General features: G+C 31.0%; 1 protein-coding gene across 19 annotated transcripts in view; it reads right to left on the reverse strand.

Moving 5' to 3' along the window:
- The window catches only part of LOC143232566 (diacylglycerol kinase eta-like), a 92,899-nt gene that overhangs the window by 16,324 nt on the left and 59,917 nt on the right, over window positions 1-16,658 (reverse strand). For 18 of the 19 annotated variants that reach the window (XM_076468139.1, XM_076468140.1, XM_076468142.1 and 15 more), the window contains 9 exons: window positions 9,922-10,416; window positions 7,817-8,108; window positions 6,475-6,585; window positions 4,510-4,668; window positions 3,516-3,561; window positions 2,884-2,997; window positions 2,402-2,536; window positions 1,676-1,818; window positions 114-228 (listed from right to left, as the gene is read on the reverse strand). In XM_076468139.1, coding sequence (XP_076324254.1) covers window positions 114-228; window positions 1,676-1,818; window positions 2,402-2,536; window positions 2,884-2,997; window positions 3,516-3,561; window positions 4,510-4,668; window positions 6,475-6,585; window positions 7,817-8,108; window positions 9,922-10,416 — 1,610 coding nt within the window. Of the gene's footprint in view, window positions 1-113; window positions 229-1,658; window positions 1,819-2,401; window positions 2,537-2,883; window positions 2,998-3,515; window positions 3,562-4,509; window positions 4,669-6,474; window positions 6,586-7,816; window positions 8,109-9,921; window positions 10,417-16,658 lie in introns of those variants that run through there. The other variant, XM_076468153.1, reaches the window with a different exon arrangement.

Raw genomic sequence — 16,658 nt, forward strand, 5'->3', positions numbered from 1 at the left:
ATAAAAATATTTATATGGAACAGGGTTTATATCACATAATGCTTAAAAATATATAATTAAAATTTAATTAAAACCCAGAGTATAATACAATACATAAATCTGAATACAGATACCTCTTCCACCATTCTTCCTCCAGGAAACAGCCTGTCCATACAGCTGGCAACCTCTGACACATAAGGAAAGAGCTCTTTTTCTACTAATGGATGTGAAATAGAAGCTACTTTCACACTTAAAAAAAACGAGAGAGAGAAAAAAAAATTTTCATAAAAATTTCCTGACAGTAGTCATTACTACTGACTTTTATTAACCCTTAAGTGGCAGTTGTTATCAGCTGATGCTGTTTAACATTCCTGCTGTTTAAGGGTTAAACAAATTCAGTTGTAGACAAAAGTGTAAAACAAAAATAATGTGGCCAAAATTTAAGGAAAGTTTACTTCTTCAGCCATGTTCCCTAAAATAGTGCTACTGAGCCTCCAGTTAGTTAGTGTCACTTCTAAACTCTGTGAGAGTGACTCAATAATTTTTAAAAGGTGCAAAATTTGTAATGTTAATTAAAACCAAGACCTTTGATTGCATCTCATTCCTTGTGCTTTTGTATTGATGATAAAATACAAAACAAAGACATCTTATTATTAGGTTTATTTTCATGTGGCTGCTCTGTTTTTTGCACAAGTTGTGATCAATTTCTGCTAAACTTAACTGTAATATCATATACTGTGTTGAAATTTTAATAATTACAACCTTATTTTAAACTTGTTTTGAATCATCTTTAGTTGTTATTGTGCTGCTAACAGTACATTATTTACTGTTAGGAGTTTAATGCATACAGCATTAGTGACAACAAAATACTTTTCTTATTGCTCCCACCATTTACACTCTTTATGACTTCTATATAGTAAATCAAATGTACCTCAGGTTGTAGACACAACACATTTTTAACCAAGTCTCAAATACAAAGAAAAAAGAAATAAAGCTTTATAAACATCTGTACACTTGTTCTCAATGGAAACATTCTATAACCATTGTATATTTACCAATCATTGTACATTTCTAAAACACATCTCAGGAAAACAACAAAAATTACAAAACTTACACTTTTATCTAGGATAAATATAAATGAACCAACAAAAAGCAAATATAGTACATGCATAATGTCCAGAATATATAAACAATTTAGATTCCTTCTTTACAAGTTATTTAAAGTGAACAAAATATACTGAGCATATCCTAGTGGATAACATGCTGGGCAGTGAATTGGAAAATTCAAGGTTATAGATATACCACTTAGGTTTCTATACACTAAGAGCTGAGGGCACATCATAAAAATAACAGTCAACCCCATTATGTGGTTAGTAGTAGCCTTTGTAGGCAAAATGAGTGGTACTGATTGTTCACCCCACATTTAATCAACAGTTCTAAGACTAAACTGGGGACAGTTAAACCTGAAAATTAGAATCTGTGACTTAACCATTTAGGCCATGTGTCTAACCTTATTTTAAGTTAAGATAAACACACTTGCACAATCTGAACATCTGACAAGGTGCAGTTCAGATTGGAAACACTGAATACTATGTACTATACAGAAAAGCTAAAAGATGGGGTGTATTACACAAGGTCTGGCAAGAAAGACAATGTTCTAAAATAAGCTTTAAACTTACAGGATGCTTCAACTAACCTTCTCACTAGAGATGCTACTGCTTCAAAAAGACATGTTAAGCCTTGAACTTCATCTTCAGATAAAGGGGTTAAATGGATTGTTCTTAAAGATCCTGTATATTTTTGTTTTTCTTGCCACATTCTTTGTTCTAACTCATAGTGCTGTATGAAGAATAAAACTGCAGTGTCAATCCTGGGAATTTTGCATAATTTGAAATTGTTTAAAACTTCCTTTAAACATAAATACAACTGCATATACATATGCTTACATATATCTCATATCTGTTAAAAGATTTTTATTTAATCAGTGATGACAAGAAAACCCACTTGTAGAGAAAAATATATATGTAAAAACGGCTGGTTTGGACTGAGAAAATATTTATGTAAAAGAGCGAACAACATTTTCTCAACCCAAACCAGCTGTCTTTACATATATATTTCCATTTAATTCTATGATAACAAAGTAATGTTGAGATTAAACTGTTATAACGAACAGACTATGGCCAGTTTTCGTTTGCTAATTATGTATACATTTTTATGACCACAGATAAAATATTTACTATGTGGAGATAATACCAGGTTTTCTGTTTTATGACCAACATTGTATAATAAGCTACCACTTTATATACAGTACTTAGTTCTATGTTCACTTGCACCATATTCTAATATTCAATATAATTAAATCCTCTCGTGTTTATACAATATACTTAGTTCAGAGTTAATGAATAATACCAATATAGCTTACCCTGTTTCGACACAATATTTGAGTTCTATTTTTATGAATAATATGTATGTACCCAGGAGGCTGAACCCATGCTTCTCCATCCACCTGAACTGGTACACCTTCATCCCCAATTATGGATATTTTCACTGAATGACACTATGAATAAAATTAATAATTGATATACTAAATACTTAGACATATACTTTTTCACTGAAAACATCTGTTTGGTTAGTTTGATGTTCGTGTGTTTCTAAAACTGCTCAATTATTCAGAATAAAACATTTTCAAATACTTCTAAAGCATGTGTGAATATAATATACATTTTTAAAGGTTTAATGTATGACAAGAATATCTTGTAAAAGAAGGCAATGTACAGCAAGTTGAATTTGTACTGATAGTTAGAGCACAAATATTAAATTAAAATATTTTAACAGCACTAGATAAAAAATTTCATATAAACATATTATATGAAAAACAATCTCAAAATAAAAGTTTGTTCTAACTTGTGCAATTCTGTGATGTTGCAAGTTCATTACTCTTGAAGCAGCCATTTGTACAGTTCCAAAAACAGCAACAACTTCCAGTATTTTATCATCAAAGGCAGGAGAACAGAATACCTGCATATACAACAGATAAACATAAACTAATTGTACAAAGTCTCTGTTGAGTTTCATAACATGTAAAACAAGCATTTTTTAAAATTATTTTAACACACACAAACATATTTACTAGTTCTACTAGATATTTTGTGTGAATAGTGAAATTATTTCTTATATTAAAAGTAAGGTTTTATCATTATCTGAAAATAGCACTTGAGTGGAAATTTATGTCCAAGTCACTTATGCCTAGTGAAATGAATTCCTTTTCACAAACATAATAATACACACCCATTTAATAAAAAAATAACAGTAAATTCAATATCTGTAAGGAGCTAGTTTTTCTTACCAACCATAATTATAATTGGATTTATGCTCTGGTTCAAACAAACTCTGAGTAAAGTTCAGCTATAATTAGAGTGGTACAAATATATTAATCTACATGAAACAATTTTAAAAGCTATATTAAAATTAATGTAAATTATGTAGATAGATGTAAGTTTGAAATACCAGTTTATTAAAACCATTCTTTTACTTACATCATCATTTTTTGTTCCTCCCCAGAAGTTTGACCCTCCACCATAACTACAAAATTAATAGCAGAACAAAGAAGAATGAACATAATTCACATTATCATTTGCAAGGTAAAAAATTAGCAAGACCAACATACATTATAGGCTTTGTAGTAGAATAGTAATATCAATAAATGTGTTATGATAGCCAGTATGTTGCATTACATTAAATTATGGGCTAATTATCACATTGAAAATACAAGCAATAAAGATACTTCAATATAAAAAAAACTAATTTTCCTTAGAAAGACAATTATTTGAACAAGATATTTATCATAAAATAATTCTGAGTTCTCTGAGTAACTGAGTTTGTGAGAGAAAAACAGAGAGACTGAACATATTTCTACAAATGCACAATGAGCAATCTTTACAATTCACACCATAAAAATGGTGTATTTATGTGGCATACCTTTTAGTGGAGAGCTAAATCCAAAACTCTCTCTCTCTTAAGGTTTGATCAAGTCTGACTATATCTCATGTTACTTAGTTCACACTGAACAGTTAGCACTAGCCATGTGACTAGTCCTTTCCATTCAAACATAAAGGAGATTGTAACCTTGAGACATCATCTCACCTACCATTTGAGTACATTGCTGTCTGCTTGCCAACACAATGTGCATCTTATAGCCACAGAACCCACAGGCAGACCATACATGATATTAAAGGAATGATAAAAAATAAAAACAGCTAGAGCAAAAGCAACCTTTTTTGATAAGATGTTATGTGATATTTCATGTACTAAGAATAACAAACACATTATAAAAAATTCTATATTAAAATAAGAAGGTGGAAATGCATGGTATGCCTGCATATCTCACAGTATGTATTTCAATGTATTTGCTCAATAAAACAATATAAAACAGACAAGAGACTATAGTTAAAAATTACCTACTGTATCTATGCAATTAAAGTTAATACAGATTATTATATATAAATCTTCTTCACTGTATAACTCACCTACCTGAGAATGTTCAAAACAACAATGCCCTGTAGTGAAGGTAATGGTATTCGATAGCCATCACATTCTAGATGTACTCTCTGTTCTAAGTTTCTAAAACTACGTTGCCACAGTTCTTTCCCTCCTAGTACACCATACCACATCAAGTTTTTTGTACGAGATCTGCATTATATGTATTGTTAGGAACATAGAAAATATAGAGAAAAACCAATATAACATTGTTTTGTTTTTAACTACAGTATGCTTTTACCTACATTAAGCCAAACAGCCTGTAATATTTACAAAAGGTTGGTTCCATCTAAATAGTGTTCATTGCCTTTTTTGATTAAAACACACTAGTATGATGCAAGGATCACATAAGTAAACAGCAACTTCAACAGTAATCAATTCATTACCAAATACTATAAAGTTATAAATTAGCAAGTTATAGTAATTCTGCCTGTTCTCTGATTTCCTCCATTTTCATAGGTTATTCTACATTGAAAACTGAATTCAAATTTGCTATTAATATAATTCAAATTTATAGCTTTAGAAGATTGCTACTCTTTGGGTTGGCAAGAATTACAAAATAATAGGTGGCATTTCTCTAAAACAAAGCTTTGTACTCTAAGAACTAAAAACATAATAGTTTGTTTGTTGTTGTTTTTTGCTATCTTTGGTATCATACAGATGGATATGCAAAATCTACAGTAATAATGCAAATATAAATCTCTAGATCTTACAGTCCCTTCTTACACTACCAATGACAATCTGTGATAATGCTGTTATGCAATATTACTTTGCAGAACTTTTATGGAACACACTGAGATCAATGTTGTCCCCCTTTTATTTCAAATACAAAATATAAAGTCCATAAACTATGCATAGACAGCAGTGAATGGAAGATGTCTGCAAATGGCATTACATGAATTCCAAGTTCTATTGGTTCCTTGACTTGGATGTGATGTTCTATGTTTCATCTTGATGGGACTATATGTGACTGACATCCAGTTCACACATAAATGGAATTTTTCCTGATTCTTTGGACGTTTAACTTACTATTACACTTGTAATCTGTACCACTATATACCCCTTATAAAATTATCATAACATGCTCTATAATATAATTTGAAATACTGTATTATTCTTAGGATGATAATAAATTATTTAAACTTTCAAACTTAAGAAGATGGCACACTTCAATTTGTTATATGTCAGAAAATACCTACAGAGATTTCAACATTATCTTCTATTTGGCTGTGTGATTTGGGAGATGCTTACAAACACCTCTATTGTGTTATTTTTACAGATTAAATCAATGTGAATTAATCTCTAACAGTTCTAAAGAAGGTCCTACTTTTGCTAAAATAGATGGGTGTATTCTCAGATTACTTCTAGTGAATGGCTATTTCACACTTTTATTACCTGTAATGTGTGCATGTCTTTTTCCTTGCTTGGATTTTGCCTTCTTTAATCTTACTGCCATGATTAATCTCTTACAATATCCCTTTCTTTACAAGATGCTAAAATTCTATGCCTTGCATGATTTCATAAAGTCTATATAAAATCAATATGAAATAGTATTATGTAACTATACATAAATGAACGTTTATAGCAAACATTTGTTTTAATATTACTTGTACATCAGTTATTCTCCAAAGGTTTTCAAATTGTTTGATAAATGAGAAGGGCATATAAGTATACATTATCAAAACCTGAAAACTAAATATTTGACAAAAGTATAATTTGTGAATGGCATGAAATGTAACATTGACACGTGATGATACACAAAGATAAAGTTTTGTTTTTTGTGTGGAATTTGATATTTACTAAAAAGACACATCAAATAATTTGAAAAGCTTCTGTAGTAATGTTTTGACAATAAAAATATATTTGTTAAAGATACGCTACATGTTCCCAAACCTAAAAATAATAGAATATTAAAGGATTAATTGATTTAATTATTTTAATCCATAAATGTGTTCATACCTGCATTTTTCCGGATGTTCTTCTCTTTTATTGTGAAATTTCAAAGTGATCTTTGCATCCAAGCCAATTCCAAAATAGTTATTCATAACACATTTCTCTTCATACCCTTCTCTGTACCATGAGAATAATTACTGTTTTAAACTACTGTATGTAATATGAACAATTTTGATATTAAAATATGATTAACACATTATAATGGCTTTTATAGCTATGAAATATTTATATATACAAGCATATATGTGTCTTACAACTTCTAGTTCAGAAAAGTAAAATATTTAATTGAAAATCACTAAAAAACAAGTTACAAAAGTATTCTTTGAGAGATGATTTAAACTGTATTTTCATGATGAGAGAAGATCATTTATGGGCTTCAAGAGCTTTGGAAGAACTAGGTCTCTAGATCAGAAAGTCAGTGGGCATTGATGTTATTGAGTAACTTCCATAAAACTATCTTCAGGCCAATTTTTGAAGTTGAAAAACTTATACAAAACTTTGTATCTCACTGACTCTCTCAAGCTGATCTAAAGACAGGTTATGGAAGTCCTCACCCATTGACTTTTTCATACAGAGGACTCAGTACATTTAAGGCTGTTGGAGTCTACTAACAATTTTCTAGTTAGAAAACTGAAGTAGCTACAAGCTACAACAAAATAAGTTAAAAAGTTTATTATCTGATTAAAAATAAACTTATACAATATGTATTGTGATATGTTTTTATGTTTTACAGAAAGAATAAAATATCTTGTTCACATTAGAACTTTCAAAGGTAAATTACTCCTTGTGTTTTCTTTTAACTTCCTTCCATACATCATTTGCAAATGTCATATTGTACAAGATTCATTTCTGAAAAATATGTTTTAAAAATCTTCTCACATCTAATGTCTTCTACTGTTAGAATCCATTATTTACAGTAATATCTGTTCATAACTGTATGTTGAACAAATACTTACAGCAACCAATATTCCAAGAAAACTTCTACTTTGAGTTGATGTCTCACTTAAAGTGATGTTCCTAAATTGAGCTAAATGTTCAAATACTCCTTAAAGTAATCAATCTTATTAGTAATACCTGGTAAAATATTAAATATAATAATGCTGCCATTGAATTACAGCTCTTAACATTTTGGCTCAGGGCCCATTTGTAAACACTGATGGTCAGTCGTGACCCAGTAAACAGCTTTAGTGGAAAAACAAAACAAAACATAACATATGGCTTACCATATATTTACTTAATAAATACATGCTATTATTTTAAAGTGTATTTGTGACTTTTTCATGCACTCTGATGACCCAATTTCAGATCACTATCCATAGGCTGAGAAACACTGCATTATATTACTTACATTGGTGTTTCCTCAGTATCCATTAATGGTGACACTGCAGCACAAAGGGCATCTGCATTAGCAAGCAGAACCTTTCCAACTAGACTATCCTTATTCAGATTAGGCCACAAGGGAAGTGAGGCAAGAGGATTTATGATAGGGAATTGTCTAGTTTCTTCTGCACTTCTTTCTGTAGATCGACTCTTTCCTTGCTCAACTACTGTAGGTAAGGGGTGCCCAACACCAATTTTACCAGTAGTTTTGAAAGCTGATCCACTACTGATTCTTCGTGATGCTGTAGGAGATGCCTCAGCTAGAAATATTAATACCAGTACATTTCCTAAAGTAACAAAATATTTATACACATCATGATCACACTGAAACATCAAATGTTGAAAAGCTATGTAAACAAGGTTCCTGTCTATTTTTTATTGCAGAAATTATATAGAAGTTCAATTACACAACATTTATTTTACTTTCATAGTGTCATTGTACATTCTAAAGGCAGAGGCTGGTTCTCTTCTCTGTTTATCTGGGTTAGTTGCATATTTAATACATGGTTACCATGATAACTCTCTGAGCAAACTGCTAAAAATTCGCACCTAACTTTTTCCATCTTTCATATACACTGTATATTGCAATTTCTAAAGCTTAGTATTTTTAGTGTCTAATAAAGAAGTGATCATAGTGATCATATTCACTCTATATTACACATCATTTAGATATACATATGATGTTTAAATTAAGAAATATAATTCAGATGTATGTGACATGTCCTAAAGTTTATGATATGCAAGTACAGAAATTGGTCTAACTGATCATTTATGTACAAGCAAACTTCATTTTATGTCTAAAATACATTAAATTAACAAGATTTAAATATTGAAAAGGAAGTGTTTCTTGTTTATCACATTGAATGTAGCTTTTATTCAAGTATGGTTGAAGAAAATACAAAGGAAGCATTTTAAGATATTTTCAGCAAGCACTTATACAGGTCAAGAAAATGGATTTATAGAGAATATTAAGTTTAATGAAAAATTAGAGCCTTTTAAGAGTTGTTTTGTATCAAATCACTGGAAAAAACATTGATTTTTAATATTATGTATGTATATATATATAATAGACAACTAATAGATATTCACAATTAAAAACTTTAAGGATATTAGTTCCAGATTTTCATTTTTCTACAGTGAAGTACTGAATACAGATTACAATTACATAATTTGGTCATGAATAAATTAACGGCGTTTACCACACAAACATAAAAATGCATAAATAGCAAAATGATTCAAATGGCTTAAACAGAACTAAACTTCATCTCAGATGACTCTTATGACTGAAAAAGAGTCAATGTCAATGACATTTTTAACTCCCTTTTTGAAAATAAATATCACCCAACATTCATGTTTTTTTCCTGAGTAAAGAGGGAAATTTCTGGAGTCAGCTCTGGGCTCTTGAAGCCAACTGTGAACTGAATGACAATGAGAATGTTATAGATGACTGACAGATTTGAATTTAGTTTTTTTTAAGCTTAGTCACATTGTTTACAAACAAGGTTTTTACAGTCTCATACACAATACACAGGTTAAGTATGCATTACTTAAAAAACAAAAATGTTTATGACACAAAAGCCATAACCAAAAATAATTACTTATAATTCAGAACAGAAATAGACAATGTTAAATGTAACATCACAAAACATATGTCGTTTATAGTTAAAATATAAGTAAAAAATAACACTGCTGTTAACATAATAACTACACAATTCTAACTCAAAAACAGAAATATAAAGTAAAATATGAAGAGCCCCCCAAAAAAAAGATTTAAATGAATAGTTACGTAAGCATCATGTAATTAATGCTTAGGAACCCTTATTAATGAATATTAAAACATATATGTTTACATAAAAGTCTTGCATTGAAGAATGCCACATTCTATTAACACATAAGAAAAACATTATACAGGGTGTTTGGAAAGTCACTGTGCAGTTTTGTCTGTTAATAAATACGTAAGTGCACAGTGATTTTCTGAACACCCTGTACAAGACAACAGCACTGACAGATAAATATAAACTAGCAATATAATTTACAATGTTATAAATAAAAACCTGAAACTTTTAGACTTACATTTCACACGTATCTCCGGAGTTGTTGCATTATTAACTTCTTCTTCATACTTGGTGTTAGTTAAAATGGAAGAAATAGAAGCAGGACTTTTCTTTCTAAGAAGGACAGAAAGAGAAGGGGAACTAGGTTGAAGTGAGTTATGAGGGTGACAACGGGAGTTTAAAGAAGTAGTAGTAATGAGACCAGAGGAATGAGGTGAAGGACACGATGATCTGTCAGCACTGATACCATCTTCTATAGTAGGTAACAAAACCTGCAAATTGTTCTTCAAAGCTGCCCCAGTGCTCTGTCCTATGGCTGAGCCATATGGATTACAATATTCTTGTGTTGAAGATGCATCTTCTGGGTGGAGTGTGCTGGTAAACAATGGAATAACCATCTTTTCCTGAGATTCCACTACTCCATTTGAATTGAAACCTATGTTAGTGTCACATATAACTGCTGAATCAACAGGAGGCTGTCGTTCTTTAGTTTGTTCATTCTGTTCATCAACAACTATACAAGAAAATAAAGAAAAATAAACACGAAATCTTCATTACCATTTTTCTTACTATAACCTTCAAGTACATTGTTTTTACAAAATACATGTCCTTAACCCTGTGTGCAGAGTACCATTCAACATGGTATAATATCAGAACTATCAAATATCCATTTTACTCTAACTGCTGATGTGGCAGAACTACATGATAGAGGAGAGTAAATCACATACAGTATACAGAGATATTTTAAAAAAACTGTAGATACACATTTTGAAATTTCTAGAGGTTATGTAAACTGTATGATGGACAAAAGTATTTTTATTCTTCACATTAACATCACTTTGCACTCTGACTTGTCAGAGTACCCCTTAGACTGACATCATTACTTCACAGACTTCTCCACAGTATAAATACGTTCGTAACACACCTGATTTTTGTGTACAGCAAACTCATACATTCTGGTAAAAGCTTATTACATTTCATGTACATACACATAGTGAATATGATAATGTAGTCACCATTCTTTCTCCAATACAGAGTTGATTCAATGGACTAATTCTGTTGTACATTCAAATAATGAACATCTGCTTAATCCAGAAATTTAAAGTTTACATACAAAGAAAACAAATGAACTTTATAAGGTTAATCATCGAAAACGTAAGTTACACATATTACAGAGACAACATTTGCATTTACTGACTGAGCAAATGCTTAATACTGACCAAATGTTTAATGTTCAATTCATGGATAAATGTGTACACTTAATGATTAAGTAAGGCACTATATATTCACCACATATAAATGCATATATTTAAAATATGTATTGCTCATTATGATTTTAAATTGTACACTTTACAAAAATACACAAATATAATAAATACACAATAAATCTATGGACAGTTAGTTAATCAAGAATTACAGTACAAGTTAAAAAGAAACATCTGTTTAATGACAATTTTATGCATTATAAAAACAAACATTTGGTGGCAGTTAATCATGACAACATAAATACAGCTTCTTTAGTGACAGTTCTACTAACTAAATTCTTCAAATAAGTATTAAAGAATAACTTCCATATTTAAAATGCTAATTTCAAGCTTAAAAATCTTATTACATATACATGACAAGAAGAAACTTATGGTCATATTATGTTTAATGGCAAAATTTAGGAATCTCAGTCAACAAATATACATACACAGTCAAGCTTTTAACACAATAAGCTGTGCACGTAACATTCAAATCTTTGTTAGAAATAACACATGTACATTATCATTAAATAGGATTGAATTAAACCTAATATTTTTCCAACTGAATAAACTCTGCCCGTTACTAAAACTCAAATTTTTAATTAGAAGAAAGTCAAATTTTGTTAAGAGTTGATTTTGAGATGACCACCAAAATGCAAATTATCATGGACACCAAGAGGTTGCTTAAGCTTTTCTCTTTCGAGATACTTTGAATGAATGAATAATATATACATGAGAATACATGGCAAAACCTGCACACTGTTGCCTGTTCTCTGCAAAAACAAGAGATTCATTGATCTATATGCAGAAGTGAAGAGCAGGAACATGTGACAGTTGGAATAATGCATCAACTAACAAAATCAAACAAGCAAAGAACAATAAGGACATGACAAAGATGAGATATATGAATAAACAGATTGTGACTGCAGGTGTAAATATAACAACAGTATCAAAATTTATGAATTTTAAAATGATATAGGGATCCTGCTATAAAAGTAATAAAACATTAGTTTTTATAGCACTATCCTAATTTCATTTTAAAATTCACAATTGTTAAATACTGTTGTTTGTTCACTTTTATATTATATCTGTATTATGTATATACTCTACCTTTATAGTGCTGTATAGTGAAATTGTATTCTTGCAACAATCGGTCCAATGTGCGACTATATCTTTTAGCCTCCTAACATTCATTACTCACTTTAAAGAAATGTGATATACCCAGATAGATACAAGTAATACATAAAGTGCTTAAACTACACCACTTCTGCAAATAGCCTTTTTAGAAGTTGTCATGTGTCTATCCATTGATATGTAGCACCATCCATCAGGTTGAAAAGGTATTTAATTATGTGGATGATTCACCATTTGCATTATGTCTGTCTCTCTATTTTAACAAAATCTCAGAAGCAGATACCACAGACTAGTCAAATAAACTGGAGAAATCTTGTAGTGATAATCTGGGCTGTCTAGGTAATAGCCCAGTTGATGTGATGAGGTAGAAAGTAGTAAAAAGGTTGCTGTTTAAGAAATGTTTGAACTGTTATACCAAAAATGTTAGTGACATTTTTAGCAAATTATTAGTACATATGCACAAAAAGCAATACTTTGAATGATTGGCTTTTCACCTATGAATTCAATATGTGTTTTGTTTTGGAATGTGCATTATGTGGAATCCTTATTAATCCCTACTATTAAGTGCTAGTGTATTTAAAATGAAACAAGGATGGGAAATTTCAGGATGAGTCTTGATTCTGTGTAAAAAGGCAACCAGCTCCCCTTATGCTCCATCTAACAAATAAGGTCAAGTACAAGTCTCCACCACTCTTAGTAACTTACACAACATAGTAAACCACCAGAGTTTACTCCATGGCTCCTACGAATCTCCTCTAATGCTCTGAAGCTCACTATTTGCTGGGCAGCCAACACATTATCAACTGTTTGAGCTGGTGTTTAAGCCAGTGCATTTGCTTCAGTCAATTTTAATAAGGTAATTAATTACAAACAATATGTATTATTTACCATGGACTGTCTCACAGAGAGGTCCCATGAAAACTAAGGCTATTTTCTGGAGTGAAAAATCAACAAATTGTTGACAGAGTGGTTTTACCTGACATGGATGTTTTTCTCTGTGTAGCACAAGAAGTACAGTGTTCACACACCATCACTCTAATCCCTATGAAAATGAGACGAATAAAATAATCTCCACACGCTGGCTATAGTGTAGACACTTCCTGGTGTCCTACAGTATGTGTGTTATGAAAGTTGGAGAGTATTTCAGCTCTTAAAGTTCTCTGGACTATTAGGTGCATGACAGTATCTACAGTACAGCATTTCTTCCTGTAACTGAAATGGATCAAACATTTCATTCACCAAAATGTAAGGGCTTTATTTCTCCTTGATACACAACAAAGAGCATCTAAATCAAGTCTGGATCTCTTAACTTTTCCTAAGTCCAATTTAGTGTAAATTCTAAAATGGCTTCCAAACTATTTATAAGTTGTTACTAATATGTAGAGCTTGGGTTTCAAGCAGCATGACATCAGTAGTATGGACCCTATAAATGGGCAAGGTTTTATCTTCAAGTAAGAAAGTCTGTCTTTATTATCACATTTCCAACTTGGTCACTGTGCTGTATAGTGAAATTGTATTCTTGCAACAATCGGTCCAATGTGCGACTATATCTTTTAGCCTCCTAACATTCATTACTCACTTTAAAGAAATGTGATATACCCAGATAGATACAAGTAATACATAAAGTGCTTAAACTACACCACTTCTGCAAATAGCCTTTTTTTCTTGTCGTATGGTAATGCCATTCAAAAAGCATGAGCATACTAGAGTATACACTGCTCCATCTCTACTTACTATGTGTCTGAGAAACTCTTTGTAAACATACATACATGCAATCCATGGCTTTTGAACCTACATTAGATTATATTTTATGGTTTTATCATGAAGCTGCAGTTAATCTAATATAAGGGTTATATTAGCAAATAACATCTGAAGGAAGTTTAAACCTAAAAAAACTGACATTCAATTGCCATCACAACTCTTCCACATTTAGTGATGACACCAAAAAGGTGTGAATTCTCAATTCACTACTCACTGCTAGTCATTCATCATTCATAAGAAAAAGGTCTATAGTTACTGGGCAGATTGATGGACATGATAGTGCCTCATACACAATGAGATCAAACACTTTTACCTGAACCAGCATCAACTACAACATTACTTGACATCCACATAATATTGCAAACACATACCATGCAATATTCAGCATTGTAGATGTTGTTGTACCAAACACAATATCTGATGAAAGAAAGAAACTGCCATTTAGTGTGACATATGCAAGCTTTAAATTTTGTCCAGTAGATGGCTGTTCTTTTGTGGGTCGTATCACTAACACAATTCCTCTTTCACTCAATAGTAAACAATTTATCATCTGTTTCATGGTTCAGTAATTCTAAGCAGCTTTATGATAAAAATACTTAAGAAAGTGATCCAAATTGTCCTTTGATGAATCTATAAAATGTAACACTGTGACATGCTTCACTTTGTTGCAATTGACAGGAAGTGGTGAGAGAAATGCATCATCATAAACATTATTCCACCATAAACTGGAAAATTGCTATGTCTCACATTTTCTGCTCATACTTGCTTGAATGATATTCTGCCATATATGGTATTTCCACCCTTAACCATTTAAACACAAGACTGAGGCTGACATCATGTGCTGGCTATAAGAACAAATCACCTACTTGGCATGATTATTGTATTGCCTCTGACAGGTGAGCAGTAGCAAGCTGCCAAGGCTGGTCCACCAACCATAAATCATCTTCAGCTGTTTCTGAAAGTATCAACAAACAAGGTGTATCATTTATGCTCAATGTTACTCTTCATGGCTTATCATAGAGATTACTCCAAATGACCTGTGAAAAAACAGTTACCCTGCCTTCATAATAATCTTCTACCTGCTTCTTAAATTTCAGTTGATCTGCTCAAAACTAAACAATATGACCACCATTTCCTGTTGTGCTAGAATGTGACTTAACCATTTTGAGAAGTGGATGGAGAATAAAACTAGTATGTCATTCTTAGTGCTAAGAAGCACTCAGTACCTAACACAGAGGTGAGAGTTAATTAGAGTTTCTCTGTTATTATTCTTTAACCAATCTGACTTTAAACATCATTCCACTAAAGTTCTTTCCAGAATTCAACTTTATTTCTCATTAAGGGCATAAGAGAGAGAAAGTTAAAATAACTCAAAGGGAAAAATATTAGCTACCATTTCCACAAATATTTGATCAAGGTAATTTGTGATAATCTACAGTTACACTTGTGAAAATTTAGTTAGTTTCCACAAAAAGTGAGGAATTTGTGGATCTAACTTGTAGACGAAAAATGTAGAGATTTGTTACAGGTGAATTAAGAGACAATATACAGAGCTGAAGTCCAGAAATAAGACATTTAATTAAAGCACACAACCAAACAATGAAAAGAAAAAGAAAATAACTAAAATGGAAGTAAATGAAATAACAGGTTTTCATTATTGTCAATTCAATCAGCAGGTAGAAATGCAGAGCTTTCATAGTGAGATTTGGCTCTCTAAAAAGAGAAACCTTTCACCTCAAGTTCTTTTTTAATGCTCCAATAAAGAACAAGAAATGCACATCACAAAGCACAAAAAAACTCAAGAAGAACACAGTGCAACTATCCACTGAAACAGTAGATAAATTCCGGGACTGGTCAAGACACAGAAAGTAACATCTCAGTATAAACTTACCACTACTGGATATAGTGTTCTAGAATCAGAACTAAGAGAAATTTAATAATCCTTTACATAACAAATACATATACCATAGAAACAAAAGATATGTAGCATCTGCATACTATACTGTTATAAAGAAAACAAAATTATCATGACCTCCAGCTTATAGTGCATGTGTGTGTGTGTGTGTGTATTATTACTTGGAATATTGGTAAATTTAGCACTTCTTACTAAATGTACTATAACATTATCAAATACACTGTTTGTTTCGTTCAGTACAGTAAACTTAATAGAACACTACTACAAAAGACAATCTATGTAACAAACCTTAGAAACAATTATTTCTTTCCTTGAAATATTTTAATCTTTCTTATGCAAAGCACAATAAACAGTGATAAATGACACATTCTAGAAAAAATAATCCCTTTCTTTGAAATATTCCAACCTATACTATGTAAAGTAGTATAAAATGACAAATAATATTAACTTGTGTACAAGATTCTACCTATTTGAATAAATGCAATAATTTTTACAAGCATAACTTTATATCTTATCTGCATTGTTTTAAGTGCTTCTGATTTAGTTTTTCTCATACCTAATTACACATTAACAACTATTATATTCTGACTTGCTTTTAATATTTGTGAATTTTATCTTATAATCCATCTATAATCATTAAAAAAACACAGTAAAACTTCTAAATTTATAGTTTATGTAAATATAGAAAAAAACATCCAATGT

The sequence above is a fragment of the Tachypleus tridentatus genome, chromosome 11 (genome assembly GCF_004210375.1).
Source record: "Tachypleus tridentatus isolate NWPU-2018 chromosome 11, ASM421037v1, whole genome shotgun sequence".
In the NCBI taxonomy this organism is placed as follows: domain Eukaryota; kingdom Metazoa; phylum Arthropoda; class Merostomata; order Xiphosura; family Limulidae; genus Tachypleus; species Tachypleus tridentatus.